The 25,944-nt window shown below is 31.9% G+C and overlaps 2 protein-coding genes across 4 annotated transcripts; one reads left to right on the top strand and one right to left on the bottom strand.

Annotated features, from left to right (window-relative positions):
* Positions 1-474: 474 nt before the first annotated feature.
* Positions 475-2,754, bottom strand: LOC103494122 (zinc finger protein CONSTANS-LIKE 16). Its single transcript, XM_008455168.3, has 2 exons — positions 1,568-2,754; positions 475-1,014 (listed from the first exon to the last, which is right to left on the bottom strand). The coding sequence occupies exons 1-2, from the start codon at positions 2,429-2,431 to the stop codon at positions 772-774; spliced, it is 1,107 nt and encodes a 368-aa protein (XP_008453390.1). The 5' UTR covers positions 2,432-2,754; the 3' UTR covers positions 475-771.
* A 3,557-nt stretch (positions 2,755-6,311) lies between these two features.
* LOC103494121 (carbon catabolite repressor protein 4 homolog 5) lies at positions 6,312-13,932 on the top strand. 3 transcript variants are annotated; one of them, XR_007818788.1, is made up of 15 exons: positions 6,312-6,952; positions 7,511-7,674; positions 8,456-8,521; positions 8,618-8,670; positions 9,103-9,184; positions 10,093-10,124; positions 10,388-10,457; positions 10,738-10,830; positions 10,954-10,986; positions 11,092-11,189; positions 11,678-11,804; positions 12,568-12,653; positions 12,739-12,823; positions 13,365-13,491; positions 13,599-13,621. XR_007818788.1 is itself a non-coding variant. In XM_051081028.1 (14 exons), the coding sequence occupies exons 1-14, from the start codon at positions 6,643-6,645 to the stop codon at positions 13,431-13,433; spliced, it is 1,368 nt and encodes a 455-aa protein (XP_050936985.1). In that variant the 5' UTR covers positions 6,312-6,642; the 3' UTR covers positions 13,434-13,932. The 3 variants fall into 3 exon arrangements, 2 of the variants coding, with proteins under 2 accessions (XP_050936985.1, XP_050936986.1); XM_051081028.1 differs by having other exon boundaries at positions 13,365-13,932; XM_051081029.1 differs by lacking the exon at positions 13,365-13,491 and having other exon boundaries at positions 13,599-13,932.
* Positions 13,933-25,944: the final 12,012 nt, after the last annotated feature.

Consider the following 25,944-nt stretch of genomic DNA (forward strand, 5'->3'; position numbering starts at 1 on the left):
AAAAAAAATGAAACTATTTACAAAATACAATAAAATTCATCCAACACTCTAGAGTTTATTTGAAAATTTTACATTTATATTTTGTAAATAATTTCAATATTTTGCTGTTTTTGAAAATTACTCTTTTATTATCTAATTTTCACTATCATTTTAAAAAAATCAAACTAAAAATTAAAAGCCAGAAACATAGTTTTAAGTTGTGTTTGGTAATTATTTCGTCTTTTGTTTTTGTTTTCGAAAATTAAGATTATTTCCTCTCTTGAAGACAGCGTTTTTTTTTTTTTTTTTAAATTGATTTGGGTTTGGAATTTTAAAATCAGTGGTGGAATACATATAACAAATGAGAAAAATTGGAGATGAAAGTTGAAAACAAAACGATTACCAGAATTAAAAACTTACTTTTTGTAGCTAAAAAACAAAGCAAAAGTTGATAAATAGTACACATTCTATTCTTTCAAAAAGAGGACGTTAATATTGTTACAAAATCAAACTGCTGACTGCTTCTTCACCTTTCATTAAGTACTTCAAGTACTGTATACAAAAACATATATCATCGTTATTATTACCCTAAAAATGAAAGCTTCCAAAACTTTTGCAGGAACCGAATCAACGAAGCTTCGAGACATATAGATAGATAGATAGATAATAATACATATAACACTAATTAGTAATACATTATATATAATTATAAGATTAATTATGAGGTGGGGTTTAGGTTTAGGGTATAGGGTTTGAAGAATTAATTAAATTAAAAAGGGTTAATGGGTGTTGTTACGTTGTTGTTGTTCTCTTGACAAAACGGCCTTTCATTCTTGGTCTCTTCTCAGCGTTGAGTTTTCTAACTTGGTACCTTATTTTCTTCGAAAATAATCTTGTCCTTCTCTTTTCTCTATATCTTGAAACTCTTGCTTCTCTTTCCCCATTACTAATTATACCATTATAATTCCTTCTCCATTCTTGATCATCAACTGCAACATTTCTTCCTCCTTTACTGCATATTCCACTCCATTCCTCCTGCAAAATATCACCAATTTCTTCTCAGTTAATAACAACAATCATACACACAATATGTCAAATAGGTAAGACTACTCTTTCGATGACTGTTTTGTTAAGCATTTGACCTTAGGGAATGTTGAGCTTTTTCTACTCAGTACTCTTAATTCTATACTTGTCTTGATAAGAGTTATTTCTAGCCTTCTTTTTATTTTATGTACATATTATTTCTAGCTTTGTTTTAATTTAGATTACATATATAATGAATTATTACTAAACCCAAAACACACTAAATTTATAGGTTAAAAAGCAAAATCAACATTTTAAGCCAAACCATTGGTATGAAAGAAGAAGAAACTAGAAAAAGTGGTCTAATTTTGCCCTACTGTCAGAAATACTTTTGTTTTCTTCTCATATTATGACATATGATGACGTCCAAAAAAAAACTTTCCCATGTATTAATATTTTAAAAAAAAAACCTATAATTTCTTCTCAATCACATTCATATATGAATTTTAGCATGAATTATAAGAACAAAATTAAATTAAAGAAGATTATATAATTTAAAAATTACCAAACAATCATCAAGGTCGAATTGAGGGCGATTTCCGGTAGTGTATGGTGAAGATTGAGCATCCCAAGCTGTAATAACCGCATCATAATTCAACCTTAATGAAATAATATTCTTCTTGTTCTTAATTTTCAATTCTTCTTCATCTTCTTCTTCTTCTTCAATTTCCTCTTTGAAATCCCAATCCATCCAAAACCCATTATGATTATTGTTCTTGTTGATACAATCTTGTACTAATTCTTCATCTTTCACCTTAACAATAATTGTATTTCCATCATGTTGTTGTTGTTGTTCTTCTTCTTCTTCTTTTCCCAATAAATTCTCCACATCCGCTACAAATTCCGCAAGATCCACCTCCGATGGCAAAAACCCATCACCAAAATCCTCCAATTCATGAGTTAACAACAATTTTTGGTCATCAAATAATGGGTCAAAAACAGGGACTTCTTGTTGATGGCCAAGAAATTGGTGGTGTTCGTCGTCGTTTTCATCGATTGAGAATCCTAATTCATTATCGTTACCGATTTCAGGAACAATAGAAAAAACAGAGGCTTTACTTGAAGAAATTTTGTTGTTGTTTGAACGTGGAGTTCTTGCTTTACGAGTGAAGCCTTTAAGCCATGGAGTTGGAGGGAGATGATCGGTAGTGGAGTTAAACGACGACGTCTCTAACCGAATTCTGTCGTGTCGTCTCGCGAGTTGATTGGCTGAGTGGACTGAGACGTCGCAGGATTGGCAAAGGAAAGCATCGTCGGCTGCACAAAACCAACGAGCTCTTTTGCATAAACAGCTGTCGCAAACACGAGCTGTTCGTCCTCCTGTCATGGCCGTTGTCGTAGTCGTCGTCTCTGTCGAGTTGTTTAGCATATGGAAATTTGAAAATGGGAGAGAGAGGGGCTTGGGAGAAGAAAAAGGGAATGATGATGGAGGAAAGGAGTTGTTTTTGAAGGGGTGAGGCCAAAAAATTGAAGAAAGGAATTGGAATAGCCCAAGTGGGGTTTGGCAATTATTGGAACTGTAGGGTCTTTTGAGACTGAGAGAGATCCATTTTGTGGGCAAAAAGACTGAGATTGCCAGTAGACTTGCTATGAACTTTATAATCAATAATGTAAGGCACTAATAAGTTATATCAATGTAAGTTTGGGGTACATGCATACTATTTCAATCGGAGTTATATAATCTTTGAATTGTAGATTAATAGCTCAAACCACTGACTTTAAGTTGATGATGGTCTAAACATTTTTCTAAAGGTTTTATCATTATTCAATTTGGCTATGGTACTTTAAAAACAACAGTGAATTAGTCATTCTATTAAAAGTTCTGTCAACTTCACATTTTCTTTCTCCATTTTTTAAGCAAAGGTTTCTTTTGCTTTTAGGTTAAAAAAAAATACACTGACTTCATAGCAAAAATGGGAGAAAAGACAAAATTGCCACTATTTTGAAGTATTAGAAATTAGAATGATACCATTAAAAGTTAAAGTTGAGAGGGTAAGTTGTTACTTTTCAAATAGTTTTGGTCTAATATTGATTTTAACTAAAAATGGTTTTTTTTTTTAATAACTACTAAGTTTTATAAACTTAAATTATCTCTCTCATTCATCAAACACTAGAAAACTATATTAACCACATTGTAGTGACCCCATCAAATCATTCTCATGTATTTGTGTGTGATATGTATTAGTCAGAAACTTTGTTAGAGGTAAAAAAGATCTCAAGTTAGTTTGAAAATGAAATAATTTTATGGTAGATATGAAGCTTTTAGAATGGTTTTAAAAGCAAAAGCAGGGAGATTTTATACCCAAGAATGGTCGATCGACATGAAGTACTATGGTCATGGGTGGAGGTTTTGTTGTGTTTGTAGTCAAATGCAAGTGTATGGTTAGGAAACATAAAACATCGGACAAAAAGGGTTTAAGAGTTAATTTTATATTATTAAAAAAAGCAAAAACAATTTTACCAATTTCAAAACCACTTATCTCAAGCATGCATTACATATAACAATTTTAAATTGGTTTTTCTCGAAAGCTCTTGTATACAAAGAGGGATATAATTGTCCTTACTTATATTTCATTAACGCTCTTTCTTCCTTAAGTAATGTAGGTAGAACCTTGTAATTTGTCAAATAAACTAATTTGATATTTTTTTTTTAAAATTAAAATAGTTTCTCATAATTTCTTTGTCATGGTTTGATTTCATCATAATATTATTTTTTAAAAAAAGCATTAAAACAAAAAAAAAAAAAAAAAGGGTTGTGTTTTAGTTGATTAATGAGTAGTGAGTTGATGGTCACGAGGGGATGTTGCGCTTTTGGGGACCTACCAAATTGATATCTCTATGCTTTGATTGGCTAAACTTTTCAACTCCATCCTATTCCCTCACATTTCATTGGTTGGATGTCTATTACATGGGATTCCATGCATAAACAAAATACCAAAAACTTCACAAATCTCTCTTATCTCTCTTGTTGCTTGTTTTTGAATTTGAAAATGACTCCTCCTTTGTTTTCTTTTGCCTTTGAGTTTCAATAATTCAATACCCCCTTCTTTCCAAATATATTAACACTATTGGTTTTGTGTTTATAAATTGTCTGGTCCCCTTCTTGTTGAGCTTTCAGGGAGCTCTTGTGTGGTGCTGCTTCTTTTTTTCCTTTTCTCCTCACATTATTATATGCCCCTCTCTTTCTAACTCCTCCATGCATCCTTCCTTGTGGTTGTTAACATTTTTTCGTAAATTTAACCATTCGCCACACTCGACACTTGTACTGTACTCAAAAGAAGGGTTAGATTTTGGATGTGGGTGTCTTTGGCCTCTGTAGAGATGGTATGAATACTTTCTATGTAAATTTATTTTGGGGACTAAAAGCCCAAAACCCCACCTCGATCGAGACGAGCTTTTTACCGTCCAACCTTATAAGGAGGGCTTAGAGTAGGCTTAAATCATGCAACTAAGTTTTGAATAGAGGCAAAAGTATAAAAGAACTTCTCTGAATAATGCTTTTACTTAGCTTTCTTATTGATCAAGAAGAGCAGTCAACCACAAGTGAGTTGAGAAGAAATGCATGTCCAACTTAAGAATGAGAAAGATTTGAAAAGACAGAACAGAGAACGCAATGATGAGAGGTTAGGTGAGAATTTACCAACGCTGTCCATTAAGATAACAAGTAAAACTCATATAAACAAAAAAAACAAAACCCAATGAATCATGACACATCAAGTCTTAGCAAATTTAACATCTTTTGGTGTAACCTTAAGAGGAAAACCACTGTAACTGAAGTGTGTTTGGCTGATTTTTTTACTGGCAAAATGTTGTGCAGTTTGTTACGATGGATGCCAAGGACTTTCTTTCATGTTGTGCAACGCTTTTATATAAAAATACTTCAATTTTCAATACTTTTTGTGTAATGAAGTTATTCATGAAGCAGCTTCCATGTGTGTGTATATATGCAGCTGGTGCTTTGTGTATATATGAAAGTGAATTGAAAAATATTACAATTTAATTGAATGAAAGTTGTAGTATGAGGTTGCTGTGTTGTGGAGAGAGTGATTAAGAGTAGGGCAGGGTGAAAGAATGTTCAAGTTAAGTTGCATATATACTCTTGTGAGTGAGCTTAAGACTTCTTTATATACTTAAGAGGGAGTCTAAAGTGCGTTTGTAATGCAAGAGTTGCGGACAATTGATCATACCGTCGCATGCCTTTTTGCTCGAATAAAATATAAAAATAATTGTTAAAAAACTATAAATATTTTGTTTGTATTTCTTCGTATTATTAATTACCCAATTTGTGCACCAATACCAACTTTTAATTTGCTTATATATTAGCTATTTGAAACTTTTAATATTATTTATCTATTAGTTTTCTGCTTTTGTAAATTTTTATTTGTTTTCTCCAAAATATTCAACTTTATCTTTTTTTTTTAAATTTTAAAAAATTATAAAATATTCTTCAAGTTTTAAAACAACATGAATTTTAAACAAACTTACAAAAAAAAAAAAAAATCAATGAAAACATATCGGTGATATTAAAACAAACTTACAAAAACTATAAAGGAAAATTATTGAAAATGACAAATCTGCTGAAAATATTTACAAAATATAACAAAATACCAAATTCTATCAACAATAGACATTGATAATTAAATGCACCGATAAACACTAATATAAATCTATTGATGTCTATCTTTGATAGAGTTTGAAAGTTTCCTATATTTTGTAAATATTTTGGTTAATTACGCTATATATTTGAAAATGCCCTAATTATAATTGCCACCTTTCGGGAGCCTAATAAAAAATGACTCACTTTACGTTTATCACCGATAATTCATTCATATGTGGCTAATTATAACTATTTATCATCGCTCCTCGCTTGACTTGCTACACGATGCCAAGACATACTCAATACTCGATATTCCTCACAACACTCTAACACGTGTACTCGACCCTCGTATACTTGTTACACGACATCATATACTTGACATTGATGCTTGATACTACGGTCGGTGTTCGTAAACATAATCCTATGGTCTATGTTTGTTAACATCTAAACCCTAATTCTTCATACCGAAAGGAAAGGCAACAAAACAAAATGTAGATTTTATTTCGAACTCCACAATGATACAAAAAAAAAAAAAAAAAGAACAATATGAGTATACTTCAACTAAAATCAAGTATCGACCAACTACTAACATCCATACATATGTTTCACAAAGATTATTACCTTGTTCGAGTATCAGAGACGAAGCATGATGAATCAGAGTTGAGGAGGAAAAAGTTACGAGAGCATAATAGTAAACTTTTTCTTCTCAAATGGAATGGAGCTGAAGATTAAATAACAAGCAAAATGGTAATACGCATGGAGTACAAGGAATCAAGTAGTGCCTTATTACTTTTTTGGCTAGCTTGTATTGGGAGGGAGTGTGTCGAGTATGGAGTATCAAGTAGCGAGTGCCAACGCATTCGGATCGTACGGTGCTAACGCATTCAGATGAGAAACGAAAAGTGGGTCATTTTTTCGATTCGGCGGGAGAAGGATCATCCGTACAAAAACCCACGGAGGGCAAAGGCTAACTACGATTTACGATGATCGAAAAAATCCTCGATGAAACGTCGTCTCTCATCGGCATTCCCGCCAAAACAGACAAGTATAAGCGCAAACCTTCGACAAACGCGGCTACCAACGATCACCGGAAGAAGAGGCGGAGATTAGCAGTCAGTTCAGAAACCGCAGTCCCTAAATCTAGCGACCCTCAAAAGCTTGCCGCATCGAATAGGTTAAAGACAATTCGTTCTCCCTCTCGAACTTCACGGAAACACGGGAAGAGGAGGTCGAGTCAGACGGATGGTCATCGTCGATGGGTTTACTCTGCTCGTGATTGCTCAAGATTTATAGGTAACGAATTTTAATCAGTTCTATGAGAATTTTCTCTAAGTGCCAGTGTTTACTCTAGAATTAATTGTAAGGCTTTTGTTGGACGATGGCTGCCATGCCATAATGTTCTACAGTTGAAGGGGACTTCGTGTTTTATGCTCGTTATTGAAGTCAATTTATTCTCCCATGCTTAATTTTCTGGATAGTTGCATTCCGTGAATCTTTCTTTTAACCCGGCTTTTGAAGTTGGAATACCTTAGTTGGAGGTATTAGGGTATTTACCTGTTTTTGATGTCCTTCAATCTTCGTACATATTTTGAGAGCTGCAACTTAATCTAGTTCAATATTTGTTTTGATAACTCTAAAAGAACTTGGAATTTGTTCACAGTTTAGATTCTGGTACCTAGGTCCTTTCATTAGTTGACAGTCCTTAATTTTCAAAAGGAACTTGAGGGTAACATTCTTCGGGTCCCATTTTCCGTTAAAGAACTGAAGGAAAGGAAGGAAAATAAGTGGTGTTTCCCTTTGTGCGGGTATTATTGCCATTGCATACTTAACAATTTATTGCCTTTATTTCAGATACGTTTATGGTTGCTTCATATAACATACTAGGAGTGGAAAATGCATTGAAGCATCCAGATTTGTATCATAGAGTGCCTTCCAAATTCTTGGATTGGAGTTTCCGGAAAGAGCTTATATGTAATGCAATTAAATTTTATAATGCAGGCATCTTATGTTTGCAGGTAATTTGTTAGACCTCCAATTTATTTGTTATGTTTTAACTTTTAAGATATAAGATGAAGTCCGTATACTACTGTCACATTATGAGTTTTTATCCTCTTTGTCCTTCCTTTTAAACAGGTCAATTCTCATTCCTGTCCTTCTCATGCGTGTCTTAATTTCATTTGAGGGCACAGTTATATCATTGGTCATTAAAATTTCATATTCTCCTACAAAATTTAAACGAATTTTAGTTACCCTTTGATGACTTTTGTTGTTTTTCTTTTGCATATGCTATAGTTGCTTATGGAAATAAGAGAAACATAACATAATAAGAAACAACAAATAGATTTCGCCTACAGTAATGAGATGCAGTCCTACTCTACTGTCGTTTTTATTTGTATATTTTACCATAATTTTTTTACTAGATAACCAAAGTTTAGGGACTTAACAAGCTAATAGCCCACTTTATTAAATGTTTCTTAAGGTTTACTCTAGGCCTTTCGGTGCTCTGAAGTCATAAAATACAAATAAAAACAGCCTGAGTTTGCTTTCCAACTTATGGCCAATACTTTGTGCACCAAATAGAAGATGTGAGAAATTAGGAACGGTCAGTTGCTGTTTCAGGGGAGGGACATCTAGTGTCCCATTCTTATTCTCAGTCACTAAAATAAATGATATTGTTTCAAACTTTTAAGTTCCCTTGTTTTTTAGGTCTTACTGTTCATCAAATCTCTTTTAACCACATTTTATAGGTGCTAAGAATGATTTTTTACTCATGTCAGTGGAACTATATATTTGCAGGAGGTTGACCGTTTTAATGATTTAGATGAACTTTTCCAAAATTATGGCTACAAAGGTGTTTACAAGGTGAGTTTGAAATATTTTGCGTTAAGTTGGTAGCCAATAATCTACTTATGGACTATTTGTTCTACATCAAGAAAACTTAGTGGCAATCTTTTGTAGGCTAGAACCGGTGAAGCAAATGATGGATGCGCTGTATTTTGGATCGACAAACTGTAAGGTCTCTCATCCTGATATCTTTGAATTGTAGTTGTTGATTTATTAGATCACAGAATTGATGAATGAGCTCCTGAATTTTTGAAAATGACCCAGTACCTTGTAACTCTGCTGATATGTATGACTTTATGAGCGATGTTACTTGGGCTCGCAATGTCAGAATTGAAAAGTTTCTCTATTATAAGCATACTGGACATTTAGATTTGTTGCAAATGGGATTCCATTTTTTGATTAGGCTACCTCTTACTGTCTATATCTGTATGTATAGTAATTCAGCACATTTACATGCCTTTCTTCATTCCAATTTCATCAGATGTTCTCGAAGGGACATTTACAGTTCTTTATTTCGTTCACTGGAATATTTATTTTTCATATTTTCTGTAGTGTTCTTGCTTCTCACTGCGTGTCAGTTGAAAATCTTCTGATTACAGATTTTCCCTTTTGCATCAAGAAACTATAGAGTTCCAGAGCTTTGGGCTACGTAACAATGTTGCTCAACTATGTGTTTTGAAGGTATGAAAAAATTCGTTTATAACATACTGCTATCTTCATTAATTATTCATTTGGGAAGTTACCGCGTGCAACTAAAACTTCGATTGTTTTCCTGTATTATTCTCGTTAATTTTTGTACAATTTTTTCATCATTCACATATTCATAGAATTCTTTTAATGGTTAGATTCTTTTAGTGGAGGGGAGGAAATTTTTTTGGGAAGGCTTACTTTCTTTAGTTGGTCTTCTTAGAACTTGACCGCAGAGTTGTATAACTTATAGGAGATATCTTGTTCAAGAAAGGTCGTGGCATTTGTTGACTCTCATAGTTGTAAGGAGTTGCTCCAGACTCCACCCGTCTGTTTGCCACAAAGAGCAGTTTTTAGTGGTAGGCCGGTGTGTGCTATTTTTTGGGAGTTTCTGGGAGAAACAACCGAATCTTTAGGAAGTGCGAGGGCTCTTCTATCAGTATTTGGTCCTTTGTTAGATTATTTGTTCCTCTTTGGGTCTCAATTTCTAGATTTTTGGTTTTTTTAAATCATTTATTAAATCCTATCCCTTGCTTGGAGCACTCTTTTATTGGCTCCTTTTTATGGGGGTTTTCCCTTAGTATTCTTTCATATTCCTCTCAATGAAAGACAAGTTTTCTCATTTAATAAAGGAGAAAATAATCTGTACTTGGATGGGTAGATAGATGTATTTCTTGTTATTGTAAATTTTATTTTCTTCTTAATTTGCTGTTACATTCACTTCAAATGCAATTGTTATGAAGAAATATTGCTGCCTCTTATTTTTTAATCTTTATTTATATGTTATTTGTGTGGCATATTTTCTTGATAATGAAGATTATTGTATGTGCTTCCAATGATTTATTGTCAATCTATGGTTTTTGTAGAATGTTTGACATTTTCTCTTACACTTAAATTGGCAGATGAATAAATCAAAATCAAAGTCCAAAACAAGGTATATTTGTCATTTCTGTAAATTTTTTATTAACTTGTATTATATGAATCAAATTTCTTTCTTGATCTCTTTATTGAAGATGAGGAATAGTATCTAAAGTGCTAGGGATATTGTTTTCATTGCCTCTGCATGTACATGATGTTTAGAAATTAAAAAATATTTGATAAAAAAACTGTTTAATTTTAGTAGTCTCACTGCTTGTTCTTTTTTTTTTTTTTTTTTTTTTTTTTTTTAACTTCTATGCATGTGCTTATTAACTGTAGTCGAAGCTTTGTGATTGGGAATATACACGTACTTTTCAACCCAAATCGTGGAGATATTAAGCTCGGGCAGGTATTGACTACTGTGATCTTTGAATGTTTGTAGTTTTTGTTGCCTGGGTTTTAGTTTTATGTGATTTATGCCAACTGTGTCTCCATTTGAATCTTCTTGAATATCGGCTTAGCATTAGTTGCAGTCTCCTTGCTATTTCCCTCTCTTTTCTTTTTTCCTTTTTCTGGTATGGTTAGGTTAGGTATTTATAAAATATTTATTATCTTCTATTTCAATTATCTTTTAAGAAAAAATGTTTAGCATCTCGGTACATTAAATTTGTTACATAATGCTGATATAGGTCAGATTGTTTCTTGAAAAAGCACACAGCCTTTCCCAGAGATGGGGAAACATACCTGTTATTATTGCTGGGGATCTGAATAGCATACCAAAGGTAATTCTGCTTCACTGAAAAGGATTCCTCCTAACACATCAGTAACTATATTTACCCAATTACCCTGGCTAGCAATTGATCTTGTTTTGTGTCTTTTTTTTCTTTTCTTTTTCAAATGATCAGAGTGCAATGTATCAGTTTTTGGCTTCATCAGAGGTCAGTTTACTTTTAATTGGGATTTTTTTATGATCTATTGTCTTTTTTGGATTGTATGTCCCCATGTTTGGAAGTTCACTTGAAGTTCTTTTGGTGATTGAGCAGCTGGATATACAACTTCATGATCGCAGAAAGATTTCAGGGCAACTTGATTTTTCATCATCACATGGAGCCTTCAGATTTTGTAGTGGGGGTACAAAATGGTATGACTAAACTTTAATATAATATCTTTCTTCTTTTTCTTTTTATGTATATTAAATTTCTTTTCTTAAATCAATTATAGTTGCTACATATATCTCGAGTAGATTTTCATCGCAATGTCCATGATATTTATGAGCAACGTCTATCCTAATGTTATACCAATATATTAATATTACTAAAAATATTTCTAAGTAAACAAAAATGAAGTACATTTTCTTTATTTCATCCGTAAAGTTCCTTACTTTTTAGTTCCACAAACTGGCCTGGTTTGTACCTAGTTGAGGATAAAATTATTTATTTTATTTGAAAATACAATATTAAAAAAAATCAAAACAACAAGAATCATAAGAATTCTTATTATTTTAATTCCTATGATACATAAAAAGATAAAGATTGAATAACTTGCATGCTATTATTTGGGCCATATTGCAGATATGAATGGAGGTTAATATGTAGCTTTGCTTTTATGTATTACATATTTATTGGCTAGGTCCAACGTTTCAACCTCCAAATCTTTCGGTTGGAGTGACGAGGAAATAAGAATTGCATCTGGTAGCGAGAATGTTACCCGTCTTCAGCACCAATTGAAGCTTTCCAGTGCATACTATGGGATTCCAGTAAGATGTTTGATCTTAGATTCTCATTATTTATCTAGTGTAGATTCAATGCATATCATAAGGGTACTAGTTAAAACGGAGAATGAGGTGATTGATTCACATTGTGTTTTATTCAAATTTCATTCATTGGTACGTTGTAAAAAACAAATCACAATGTAGACGTTGAATTTACTATAAATATTCGAACAAGAATCACCCAAAAGCCCAATGAATTCTTGAAATAAGTTATACAAATGATATTGCACTGCTGATGGAGGTGAAGGTAACAAGTTATTAGGAAACTCAGTAGCCAATGGAGCGAGTTTTAGTTACTGTAAGTACAAATGATAGGGAAAGGAACTTGGAGGAATGAGTAAAGGCTGAAGAGTCAAAAGTATAAAGATGAGTTTGAAAAGTGGACCATTAGTTATGTCGAGCTTTATAATAAAGTATGATGTTTTGGCTGCAATAAGTTCTATTACTTTGAAATGTGACCAAAAACTAATGTAGTTTTAGCTTTTTATACGATAAAGGAAAGCAGCATAGTTTAAATTCTTTATTTAAAGTTTTTCCCTTTTTTTAAAAAAAAAAACGTGGTTTTCAGTTTATATATATTAATAAAAGGTAATATTTAAGATTATTTTTGTTGTTGTTGTTGTTGTTGTTTATGTTTTCAAAACTATGTTGATTTCAATTTTTTTCTTGTTTTTGAGATAGAGGGTAAGAGTTATTTGCTGCTATTTAGTTTCATTTACTCTCTCATCCAAATCGGTTAAATTTTCAGGGAAGTTATAAAACAAGAGATACTAATGGAGAACCTTTAGCAACTTCATTCCACTCCAAGTTTTTGGGAACTGTTGATTATATATGGTATAACCTAATTTACTGTAGAAAGCAAATTTTGTCATGCTTCGGCCTCGAGAACTTTGGTTACTGGCTCTTATTATTATCTCAGGCACTCGGAAAAACTTGCTCCCGTTAGAGTTTTGGAAACATTGCCTGTTGATGCATTAAAGAGAACTGGAGGACTTCCAAATGAGGTACTTATGAAATGCAACCATCGATTGTTGAAACATGTTTATGTTGTGTCTAGTTTTTCTTAGGAAAACTCTCGATCTGCCTCAAGATATCTTACCATTATTAAAGTTTCGAAATTTCTACCTATTTTTCTTCTTTTTTCCTCCAATTTGTTATAAATACTTAAAGAAATCAATGAGTTAAACTAATAATTTTGTAGAACCACAGTGGAGATGTTGACAATTAAGTAGGTATATATGCATCTTTATAACATTGGACATCTGGATTTGGGTGGAATCTTAGTTTAGAAAATTTGGGAGGCAAAACCCAGAAAGAATCTAGGATTCCAAAATACATCAAAAGTTGTTGATACGACCAAGAAGAAAAGCCCCTCCTTCATAGTTTAATACAAAGTCTCTTCTCCTTTTTGAAAAATATACTCATCCATCTGTAACAAACCCACATCACGACATCAACATTGCTAGATTATCTTGTTATATTCTAAAGACAAAGTAAAAAAGGATCATCTTTCTCTCTATCAAAGTCTGTTATGTTATGATGCAGAAATGGGGCAGTGATCATCTTGCTCTTGTATGCGAACTGGCCTTTGATGACGATGAAAATGACAGTTGACTGACTATTTAATGACCACCCAAATTGAAGCATCTCCTTAATTTTATATTGAATAGAGGTTGTTTCTTCACCCTTTGGCATGTGGAAATCTGAGTGTACTTGAGTAGATTAGTTGTATTATTAGGGTAGCATGTTTGAAGCTGCTGCTTTTTTGTTTTTTGGCAGGTAATGGTGGAAAAAACAGGTAAAGAGTACTGTGGGAAAAAGGAGGATCTGTCTTTGCCTGTTTAGTTGTTATGGAGTCATTTCCTACTTTATGGCCAAGGTGCGATGCTTCCCTTAACCAAATTGTGTTATTGAAAGATTCGGTTCTCCTAATCTTGTGTTAATCTGTCCCTAACCTGTTGTCCTCACATGTCTGGGTTAGCTGTGTTTATTATTATTAGGTTTAAAGGTTCAATTTTTAATTTTAATTTCTTCTAATTAGACCTTACATTTTCTTTAAGGATTTTAATGCTAAGCAATTTTAAAATATCTATAAAGTTCTTGAATTTTTTTATCTTTGTCTTGAAGGTTCATAAATTAAAAAAAGAAAAGAAAAGAAAAGTTAATAAAAACTTAATAGATATATTTAAAGTTAATAAAACAACAAATCGGGTCATTTTTACCAAAACAATCGCAAATTTGACTTTAATTGTTTTGCAAATTTTCAACACGGAATGATGAATATGTCTATTAATCCAACTTGGTGATTCTACCTTTCTATTACTTTTCATTAAAAAAAAAAAAAAAAAAAAATCAAAGGGAGGCAAGTGGAACGAACACCTTTTAGATATAACACAATTGTTTGAGTTGTATATTTCTTAAACACAAATAACCCTTACTGAGTAATGAATCCAATTCAACCCAACCACAAAGTATTTGAATTGGGTTGGTTTGAGTTAGTCGGGTCACGTATTTAAATTTTTGTCGTAAAATTAAGTAAAATGTTAGTAGGTAAATTTTTTAAAATTATTTTCATATATTGAATTAAGAACAATAACTCACTTAATTTACGTTATGAAAAGCTTCTTTCCAATATCTAAAAAACTAGCCTTGGAGTTGGAGAATAAACTATTCAAAAGACCTCATAGGTAGAAAAATCATATTTTTAAAATTTAATAATAAATTCAAGTTGGTTTAGGTAAAGATTGGGTTTTTTGGGTCATTGTTTTTCTAACATCCCTTATCCCGACCATCGATAATTAATGGATATGGCACACATCAACCTCATTGACAAATTCAATATATTGAAACAGGAAACTATGATGATAAACTACGATGGTAATTACTAAGAATAAGCACTTCCAATTCGAATTTTTCATTTTACTGTGACATTTACATTTCTTAGCCAAAGAAAATATATTGTCCACAATACTTTTGCTTCCTTTTTATTTTAAATATAATAAAAAATAATAAAAATGATTATGAAGTTTAAGAATTCAAACTATGGCGTCTAATTAATTTAAATCAATGTCTAAGCACCACCACCAAATACATACGTTGTGTTTAAATAGCTTTGAGGTCTTTGTATAATAATACCCCATGAAAACAAACGTTCTTTTAAGCTCAATATTAAAAAACTCACCATTCATTCTTACACCTTAAAACACTTATTTAAATCACTCTTAAAATACTTAAAACAATCATTGATTAGGATATAATAATTTTTGTGACGATAGATCTTTTTAAAACGAACTAAGACCTCCGATCATAGAAATAGAAACACTTAAATACGTAATTCATAACATTACAACAAGACAAAGTGTACATGACTTTTGTGACTCATTTTGTTTAGTTATGTGATCTACAATCAAGGTAAGTGTATAGATAATTCTCGTGTAGAATATGTCATAATTTATTGTTCCATCGTACTTCATTTCGATCAACAATATACATTTTTCTACACTTAATAATTATCATGGTATTGTTTTATACGACAAATTTACATTGTCAATGAATGTATCAAAAGTTGACTTTTTCTATCAATTAAATTGTTATATTAATATTTATTTATAATCGTTGAATTTCGATTGATTTGACGAGTGTTCTAATGTCAAATACATACATCTCATGTGAAACTAATAACCAAACTTTAAAATCAATATATATATATATATATATATATAATTCGTTAAAGGACTTATTAATCAAGAACTAATATTTTTCACCCAAAAATAAGTAATCAAAAGACCAATATCGACTGTTTTTCTTACAAAATTGATGAACTATAATAACACATTTAATGCGACCATCACCATTCTTCCATATGTCCTACTTGCTACACGAAGAACAATATGATTTTATGTCGTTATGGTTTAACAAAAGATAAACTCATATTTTCTACACGAAGAATATTACGAACGAACATAAATATTTGAATTTTTGTCCATAGAACTCTTTTTGTTGTTTCTTTTTTATACTTTTTATTATTACAAATACAACTCTTTGTTTTTAATTTAAATTTGGCCTTCCACCTAATTTAATATTGTTAGTACCCAACTTAATTCTTTGGTCAATCTAATTTTTAATTAGAAAAATAAAAAGTTTCAAATTCATATTCTATTAGTAACATCTTTTAATTTAGTAATTCACTACTCCTAAATTTTGTTAAACTTGATTTATGAAAAAACTTATAATGAAGAATAACCTAAATTTTGAGGAGAAGAGAATGTTATTTAAAAAGAAAAAGAAAATTTAAACGACTACACTAACTTCACTCATGCTCAACTATGTATATGATTAATCCATCTCCCGATTCTTTTAATAAATCTTAGATTTAGTCCATTTAAATTAAACTTTTTAATCAAAGTTGGTTTAACGATTACAGTAATTTTCTATAAGCTAAGAAAAATATAATAATATATGAAAATGTTTTCAACTTTTACTCTAAAGTTGCTAATAGAAGAAATATCCGTAATAAATTAATAATGGAGACTAATTTAAGAATTATTAAAACTACGAAAACAAAACCTTGACATTTTAAAATACAAAAATTAAAATTTAAACAAACGTTAAAGAATATATGGATAAAGTTGATATTTTTGTTATATATATATATATATATATATGAATAGTAATCAAATGAACTTTGTAAGAATTGAAATATATATATATATATATATGTGTGTGTGATAAATAAGAAAGTTCAACGTCAATATTAATGATTTACCAACATGTATTTATGTAGGTTTTAAATATAAAAAATGACTTATGTATTAGAATGTCTAACTTCTTTTTTTTCTAATATTTTTAGATGGTGGGATTAAATCTCAAATCTTGAAATCAATAAAATTGAAATCATATATCCTATTATCATCGTAGAACGTAGGATGATAGTTATAAATATTAATAAAATAAAATTATTTACAAAATATCATATTTTACATCGATAAACCCGATGAAATTAACATATTTTATCGATTTCTATAATATCACCGACAAACTCTAATTACTCTATATTAAAATTTAGATTCTTTTATCTTTATAAATATTTTAGTCTATTATGTTATATAAAAATATTTACCCATCCAAATAAAATTAAAACAAAATATTCTTTTTCTTTGATGACGTATGCATTTGTAGTAACTATGATGTCATCATTTGCCAAAGTAACTTAATCGAATGGCCCAAAAACCATCCGGACATTGATAAAAAAAAAAGTAAAAACAATAATTTATCTCTTTCCTCCGATACCCTCGATTCTTATCATTTTAATTATTGTTTTTTGAATTTAAACAATTAATTGTCACATCAATTTAAAACTATAAACTAACAGTTATATGAATTTTCGTAAATATATCAATGTTTATCGGACGTTTAACCTACTAAATAAAAGAATTAAATATATAAAACTAATATATTTGAGTTAGCATGTTTCTGTTTGTAGTGTAAAGTTATAAAATTGAGTTCTTCAATGATTAAAGTGAATATTGGATAGTTAGAATTGGTACATTAACGATTTTCAAAATAAACCTTAATTAAGACGTTCAATTGTTTTGTTAACGATAGTTTGAGGATTGAATGAATGGAATTAAAAGTTTCATACAAGAAAATGAAGTTTGCAAAATTGACATACTTACAAAAGTCGTCGAAAAATGTGAGTAGACAATGAGACTTAAAATGCATGTCAAACATACATGTGTATGATTTTGTACCACATCGATAATGTATCGTAATGATACAAAATTGATATATTGGAAAGTAGAGTTATGGTCAAGAAAAGTGAAGGGGAAGCCAAGTTTTTTATTCATAAGTCACAAAGCAATTTTGTTTCCATTAACCAAAAAGCACTTATTACTAATTACGTTTTTGTTTTTCTCAAACTATACCGAACCTTCAAGTCTCATTCTTCTATTATTTATGGCTTCCCATATTTTCTCAAAGAATCATTTCCCCTTTTTTCTTTTTTCTTTTTTCCTTACTCTTTGTATTCTTCCATTAAATAAATCCCATTTTCTTCCAAAGACAAAATTCTCTTCTCTTTTCCTTTCTTTGAATTTTTTTACTTTAGCGAAGAAAAGTTTTCAAAAAATGGGAAAGGAAAAGAGAAAGAGGCAGCTGGAAAGTAGAGTCCCAATTCATGAAAAGAAAACCGAAAACGACGATAGTACAGCATCCCCGGCAGCGGAGGAGCCAACCGACGAGGAGGTCGAGGAGTTCTATATGATTCTCCGGCGGATGAAGCAAATGGCGGAGTATTTTGGGGTGGAGAGAGGGATGTTGACGAAGAGTTTGAGTGCGGTGGTTGCTGCTGCGGCAAATCAGCAAGAGAAAAAGGAGGAGGAGAAGGGACTAAGTACGGCGGCTCCGGCGCCGGCGGAGGCGAACCAACGTGGGAAGGATCAGAAGGAAGTGGTGGAGGAAAATGGGTTGCGATTATTGGATTTGAATATAGCTGTGGCGGTACAGAGCGACGGCTGGTGATCGGGTTTTGAAGGCCGGTGACAAATTCCGTGATGTCATAAACAAATAATATAAAGATAATAAGACGTTTTCGAGTTTATTTTCTTTTTTGGTTTCCCCTAAGATCGTATTTATTGGGATTGTAAAGTGAAAAACATTACTATGTTATATAATATATCAATACTATATGTTATTTATTTTTCCAGATCTAACCTAAGAATATGGTTTTTTGTTTGGTTTAGGGTATGAAATTGAGTGATTCTCTTTTGATGTTCTATATCATTCTTTACCTACAATTAGAAGTTTAAATCTCTCACGTTTCAAATTGCAAGATGACAATGTTGTATCGAAATGGATTTATACTAAGATGGATCTTGAAATAGATTTGACGAATTATTGTTTTCAAAACATAATTGCTATGAGGTGTAATATTTTGAAAGTAGGATAGGGATACATACCAATCCTTTTAACTTTGAAACAAAAAATCATCCTCAAAACGATTAATTAAGCAAAACACAAACACATTAATTTTAGGATTTGTTTGGAATCATATTTATAAGTGTTCGAATTTTGTGTTCAACCACATTAAGTAGCATAAATTAGAGTTGCAATCCTACCTTAATTACTTCATTAATTAAGACAATGATAATATATATTCTTTTTTATTTTAAGATTTTGAAAATTTAAATTTATTATGTATTTTTTTTTAACCAATGTTTTAAAAAGTTAAGCTACATTTTAAGATTAAGAATTTAATTTTGGTTTATTTAATGTACTTGCTCTAAACCTTATCAATCTCTATCGATATATACTTCATTGTAGGAATCACTTTTTTAGTCGTCTAAAACAATAACACGACCAATTAATTATTTTATTGTTTGGAAGAAAACAACCAAATCAAAATGGAATTAAAATAAATTCTTTTTTTACAAATACAGAAAAAATGAGCAAACTTGTTTATAAATATAAAAATTAGCAAATATTTTAATATCTATTATTTACTAGGAGTTCTTTTCAAACGTATAAAAAAAGGGCAAAATATTCCAAAAACAGAAAAAGCCTAGAGACTTTAAATACCAAAAATGCCCTGTCAACCATGCCGTCAATAACGCGCGCATAACATATTTGCGATTTATACGCTATCGTTTAGATATGGTTCAATATGTATGTGATCGTTTAGATATGATTTAGTACATACACGATCGTTTAGATATGATTCAATATATAAGTGATCATTTAGTTATGGCTATAATTTATAATTTATAGGCGATCGTTTAGATATGGCTACAAGACGATAGTTTAGATATGGTTATAATCTATACGCGATCGTTTAGATATGTTGTACGCCATCGTTTAGATATGAGTATAATTTTCATCGTTTAATTTTGTTACAAGATCGTTTAGCCTCAAATCTAAATGATTTTTTTTAAAAAAAAATTGGTAGACGATTTTTTTAATTCTTTTGATACACGATCATTTAAAATTTATTTACACATCGTTTACTTTTTTACACGATTATTTACATTTGATACTCCAATCCAAATGATTTTTTTTTCAACATTCTTTATACACAATCTTTTATTTTTTTTAAACGATCGTTTACATTAGCAAAGTAGAAAGACAATGGAAAAAAGTCGAAGAAAAAAAGAACGAGGAGGAAAATAAGAAAAACGATGGAAAGATTAAATGACATAAATAAAGAATTGAAAAATAAGAAAGATGATGAAAAGAAATCGCAGAAAAGAAAAAGAGAAAAGAAGAAATATGAAATCGAACGAAGAATAGAAAGATAATGACAAATCTAAAATTAAAAAATGGCTAACCTTATAACTTTTTTACACGGCCGTAAACCGATAGACCAATGACATTTTCCATTTAAAAGAATCCTACTCTTTTCTTTTAAGAAAAGTACTCTTTTTTTTTTTTAAAAAAAACAAGAATATATATAAACGAAGTAACATTAAAATTAGATAAGAAAAATTGAGAAGTGGAAAAATATGGGAACCCACAAAATGGGCCCAAAACATTCAAATTGCCAACAAGTGTTATTATGTGGGCTTTAAAATGTTCTTTTGTAAATTTGAAGGGATTCAATACTTTGTTTTATGCTTCATTCTCCTTAATTTAATCTATAATATTTATATTGATCATACTTTTGTATACATTTGTATCACATAGCTCTTTATATGTTCGATATAATTGTTGTTAGTAAAAACCAACAAAACAAAAAACAACCAAGATTGCAAAAACACTTAATAAGAGTAAGTAGAGTTCCAACAAACTCTCTCCTCGATAAAATATACGATGCGAGGAACCCTAGAAACAAAATCAAGATCAACAACATCACCTACTAAAAATTAGGCGACGAAAAAGCTACAATAACACTAGCAATGAACAAAACTAATATCACGTTATGAATTAAAATTTAAAGTACAAAGTATGCTGTTCTTATTTTTATTTTTTCACAAGGCTTCTTTCATCAAAAAAAGAAAAAAGAAATTGGATCAATTTTTTTTAAAAAAAATAAGAATATATTTGAATTATAAATGGGAAGGTGCAAAATAATTAAAATTACAGTAAATAGTAATGGAACCGAAAAGATTGGTCGACAGTGAATAATAAATATAAATAATTGGTTAGGCCGTCAAAATTATTTTATGAATCCAAAAAATCTCATTTTTCTCAATTATGTGACACGTAGTTGTATATTATAATAAATCCTCTTTTGCTTTATAATACAAAAATTTCTCATTTTCATTATGTATGGATAAATTAATTTTATTTTAGCAAACTCTATGATATGATAGATTTTTAAGATAAAAATTTATGGTATGGAAAAAGGGAAAGATTGAGTGAAGGAGAAGTAATGGGACCCGCCCATATAGGATAGGGGGCTCCACCCACGTGGAAATGGTATTGAATGGGTGGGGACATCGTACGTTGACGTGTTTCTGTGGGCCCACCCACCATACTGTGTCGTTTCATTGTGTTTTTAGTTTAGTGGGTGTGGCTTCTCCCTCTTCTCCCTCTTCTCTCCTTCCTATTTTCCTTCCATTATTTGATTGATATGTTTTTGTCCCTTTTTTTTTTTTCTTTCTTTTTAAAAAATGAAAAGTAATTTCATTGCGGAAAAATGAAGGTTATTTTATTTCTAAAAAAAAAGTAATTTCTAAACATTCTCTACAAGGTTGTTTTATTTCTAAAGTTCTTGGGGTATACGTAATTTGTCTTTAAACATAAACTAGTCTCGTTGTTATTTGGGATTTTTTAAAAAGAAATTGTTGAGGGTGGTCCGATGAGAAAGATTGAGTTGAATATTTGTTTGACTTCATTTATTGCTCTTCTAGGATGGTAGCCAAATAGGGATTGGTGAAAATGGAAGGTTTTAGAGAAATTTTCTCTTGTTCTTCTTCATATTCGATATGGTAAAATTGTTACCATTTACACACGGAAAACCCCTTCAATTTGGGAGAAGTAATAAATAATAAAGGCAAAAATGTGATAATACAGATGGTTATCATAAAAAAAAAAAAAAAAAAAAAAAAAAAAAAAATCTTCTAGCAAATTGAAGTTTCTGGAATATAGTGACGTATGGTTTCTAGATTTGAGACTCATTGATTACATGACATAGTGCGATGACTTGTTTGCACGGTTAGCTTTGCAATTCTCCCTCACAATAGCTGCTCGAGGATACATTTTGTAAGTTGAACATTGGGTACTGTTTGAAATCATGCATCCATCTAAGGGGAGTGAGCTTAGGTTAGTGCTTTGAGATTGCTTGGGTCGTGTTTGCATTATTATGGGCCTGAGTTAGTGAGGCTAAAACACTAGAAGCAATGACGATTTGTCTTGGGATGGAGAGCATTGCTTAAATTTTGTTCATTTCAATCACTTGGTTGAATTTGCATTGCTTAGAGTTAGAGGTGAACAACTTGCTAAATAGCATCTTGAATGTGATATATATCACATAGTTTTCTTACTTTATCGAAAGGCTAAGACTTGGAGTTGTGATTCGGGAGTTAATTATTTTTCTTTCTTTCACATTTGTCAACATCAAAATGTTATAGTGCACTCTCTTCCACTCAAAGCTTTATTATAGGGAGTAAGAGTCTTCCTTTCTTTATCTACTTCTTATCCCAAGTAATTTTCTATGTTTGTTTTATTTTATATAACATTTTTACTTTGCTTGTCTTTCTTTTTTACTGATATTGTACTAAAAAAGAAGAAACTAAATAAAGAATATGATTATGGGGCTTAATCTTTGAAGGTCTCCTTTCATGAGTTGTAATTAATCCTAGATTTCTACTATGAACACACTCCAACTTCTAAACCCCACAAAAGCTTCCACAAACCTACTCATACTTTCCATTCAACGACTCTTTGTTCCCTCTAACAATTTAATTCTACTACTCTCTTTTCTTTGAATGAATTCAAAGATAATTGAATGTAATATCTTTAAAATATTTTATTCTTTTATAATCTACTAAATTATTTATTTTCAATTTCAATTTGAAATATATATCGACTTGTAATTAACCTCAAATTCAATAATAATAATGTTATAATTTATGATTAGTTTAAAATTTCTCATTCCACATCCATCTCTAATTTAAGTTCCTTAAAGTTGCAACATATTCTTTAATTTATAATTCTTTATTTATATATTGATTATAAAAAAAAATAACTTTTTGATAATGTTACAATATTCATTCTCATTTGAATGGGAATTAAGCAGCGGTATTATCATCCTTTGTTATAACTATTAATGTATATTTTGTAATTAAGAAGATTGAAGATATTATCTTATTTTATCTTGTATTATTTGTTGTCTTTTTCATTCCATAGAACCTTGTATTTATACCCTATTTTTCCTTGATGTAAAGACACAAGACAATATTCATCAAAATAAAGTCACATGGTATCAGAGCCACTAATTTAAGCCACTGTTCAGCCGCCGCCGCCGCCACCAAAAATCGCCGTCGTCCGCGACTCTGTCTCTCTGCCGCACTCCGACCTCTTCACGTTCTAACTTGCCGCCGCTCAGAAGCCCCGACCTCTTCACGTTCTGACTTTTCGACCATTCAGAAGCCCCGATCTCCATCTCTGTGATACCGATCCTTCAGCACTACAGTTGTCGGTTTGTTTAGCTTCGATCTCCGTGAAAACCATCGTCAATCGTCCGATCTTTTCATAGTTTGATCTCTGTGAACCGCATCTCCACGTTACCACCGAACCGTCTCTCTGTGTTATCGTCTCTCCGAGTTACCATCAGATCCACATTAACGTCTCTCCGCGATTTGAAACCCACACGTTTTCCCATCAGATCCGAAGCCGACCCGAAGCCACATCTTCACGTTGCCATTGGATCCGAAAACCCGCTCTTTTCCATCAGACCCGAAGTCGACCTGAAACCATCTCGTCAATCCAAAACCTGACAAATTTGCTCCATCTCCGTGAAACCCGACCCGTTTCCTCACGTCTGAAACCCGACTCGAATTGCCCTGTTGGATTTTGCCTGAAACTCGACCCGAAATTGCCATGTTTTTATTTATTTATTTATTTTCGATCGCTGACTTGGTTTCTTCTTGTGAGTAGATGGAGAAAAGTGAAATTTCTCGTCCAATTAGCACAATTCTTGATGGCTCTAATTATATTACATGGACAAATCAAATGAAAAGTTTTTTAATTGGACGAAAATTATGGCGCGTTGTCACGGGAGATATTACCAAACCGACCAAACAAGACAAGGAAGATGATAGCAAATTTATAAAACGCCTTGAAGAATGGGACGACAAAAATCATCAGATTATTACCTGGCTTAGTAAACGTCAATTCCTGCTATCCACACACAATTTGATGCTTTTGAAAATGCTAAGGAGTTATGGAATTTTTTGTCCACACGATTCAAGTCCGTCGGATTAGCGCATTACTATCAGTTGCACAATAGCCTTGTTAATCTTAATCAAGAAGGTGGTCAATCAGTTAATGAGTATCTAGCCGTGCTTCAACCTATCTGGACTCAACTTGATCAAGCTACAATCAGTAAAGATCATCTTCGTCTTATTAAAGTCCTTAGGGGACTACGTCCAGAATATGAATCTATTAGAGCTGCCTTATTACACCGCAGCCCCCTGCCCTCATTGGGTGTCGCTATCCAAGAAATATTATTTGAAGAAAAAACGTCTTTGCATCAATCTCTCCAAACATTTTGATGTTGTTCTTGCCAGCACTTATTCACCACCTGGAGCATCAAGTACATTTTGTAAGAATTGTAAGTTCACTGGTCATAAATTTATTAATTGTCCTAAAATAGAATGCAGGTACTGCCATAAGCCAGATCACATCCTGGATAATTGTCCCATAAAACCACCTCGACCTCGAAGCTATTCTACAAGAGCAAAGAACTTTACTAAATCCAGTAACTCCTCTGTTGCTGCTGTTGCTCCGGATAATTCCACCACCCCCCAGTTTCAGATAAGTGATCTTCAAAGTTTACTAAATCAGTTGATTTCATCATCTTCCTCTGCACTTGCCGTCTCACCAGGTAATCGATGGCTTCTTGACTATGGCTGTTGCAATCATATGACATCTAATTACTCTCTTATGAACACTCCTAGTCCTACTAAATCTTTACCTCACATTTATGCTGGTGACGACAATTGTATGAATATCACTCACATGGGCACCATCAATACCCCTAGTTTGAATCTTCCTCATACTTACTGTGTCCCAAACTTAACCTTTAATCTAGTATCTGTTGGTCAATTGTGCGACCTTGGCTTAACTGTCTCTTTTTCTTCCAATGGTTGTCAGGTTCAGGATCCACAGACGGGACAGACGATTGGGACGAGTCGCAAAGTGGGAAGATTGTTTGAGCTCCTATCACTTCAGGTTCCTCCTCTATCCATCTCTGCCCCTGTCACTGACTCTGATACATATCAGTGGCATCTTCGTCTTGGTCATGCTTCTTCAGAAAAATTGCGTCATTTAATCTCCATTAACAATTTAAATAGTATTACCAAATTTGTCCCTTTTAATTGTTTAAATTGCAAACTTGCTAAGCAACATGCTTTGTCATTTTCTAAATCCACTTCTATTTGTGATAGACATTTTGATTTAATCCATTCTGATATTTGGGGGCCTGCCCCTACCTCCACTGTCCATGGTTATCGCTATTATGTGTTATTCATTGATGATTTCTCTCGATTTACATGGATTTATTTTCTCAAACACCGCTCTAAATTATCTCGCACTTATATTGAGTTTGCTAATATGATTCGTACCCAATTCTCTTGTCCCATCAAAACCCTTCGTACTGACAATGCCTTGGAGTATAAAGACTCCACTCTTCTATCTTTTCTCTCCCAACAAGGCACTCTTGTTCAGCGCTCTTGCCCCCACACTTCTCAATAAAATGGACGTGCCGAGCGCAAACATCGCCACATTCTTGACTGAGTTCGTGCCCTTCTTCTTTCTGCCTCATGTCCTGAGAAATTTTGGGGTGAAGCAGCTCTTACATCCGTCTATACTATCAATCGTCTTCCTTCCTCCGTCCTTCAAAACATCTCTCCATTCGAAAGACTATATGGTACTCCTCCTAACTATTCCAACCTTAAAGTCTTTGGTT

The sequence above is a fragment of the Cucumis melo genome, chromosome 2, assembly GCF_025177605.1.
Source record: "Cucumis melo cultivar AY chromosome 2, USDA_Cmelo_AY_1.0, whole genome shotgun sequence".
NCBI classification, from domain to species: domain Eukaryota; kingdom Viridiplantae; phylum Streptophyta; class Magnoliopsida; order Cucurbitales; family Cucurbitaceae; genus Cucumis; species Cucumis melo.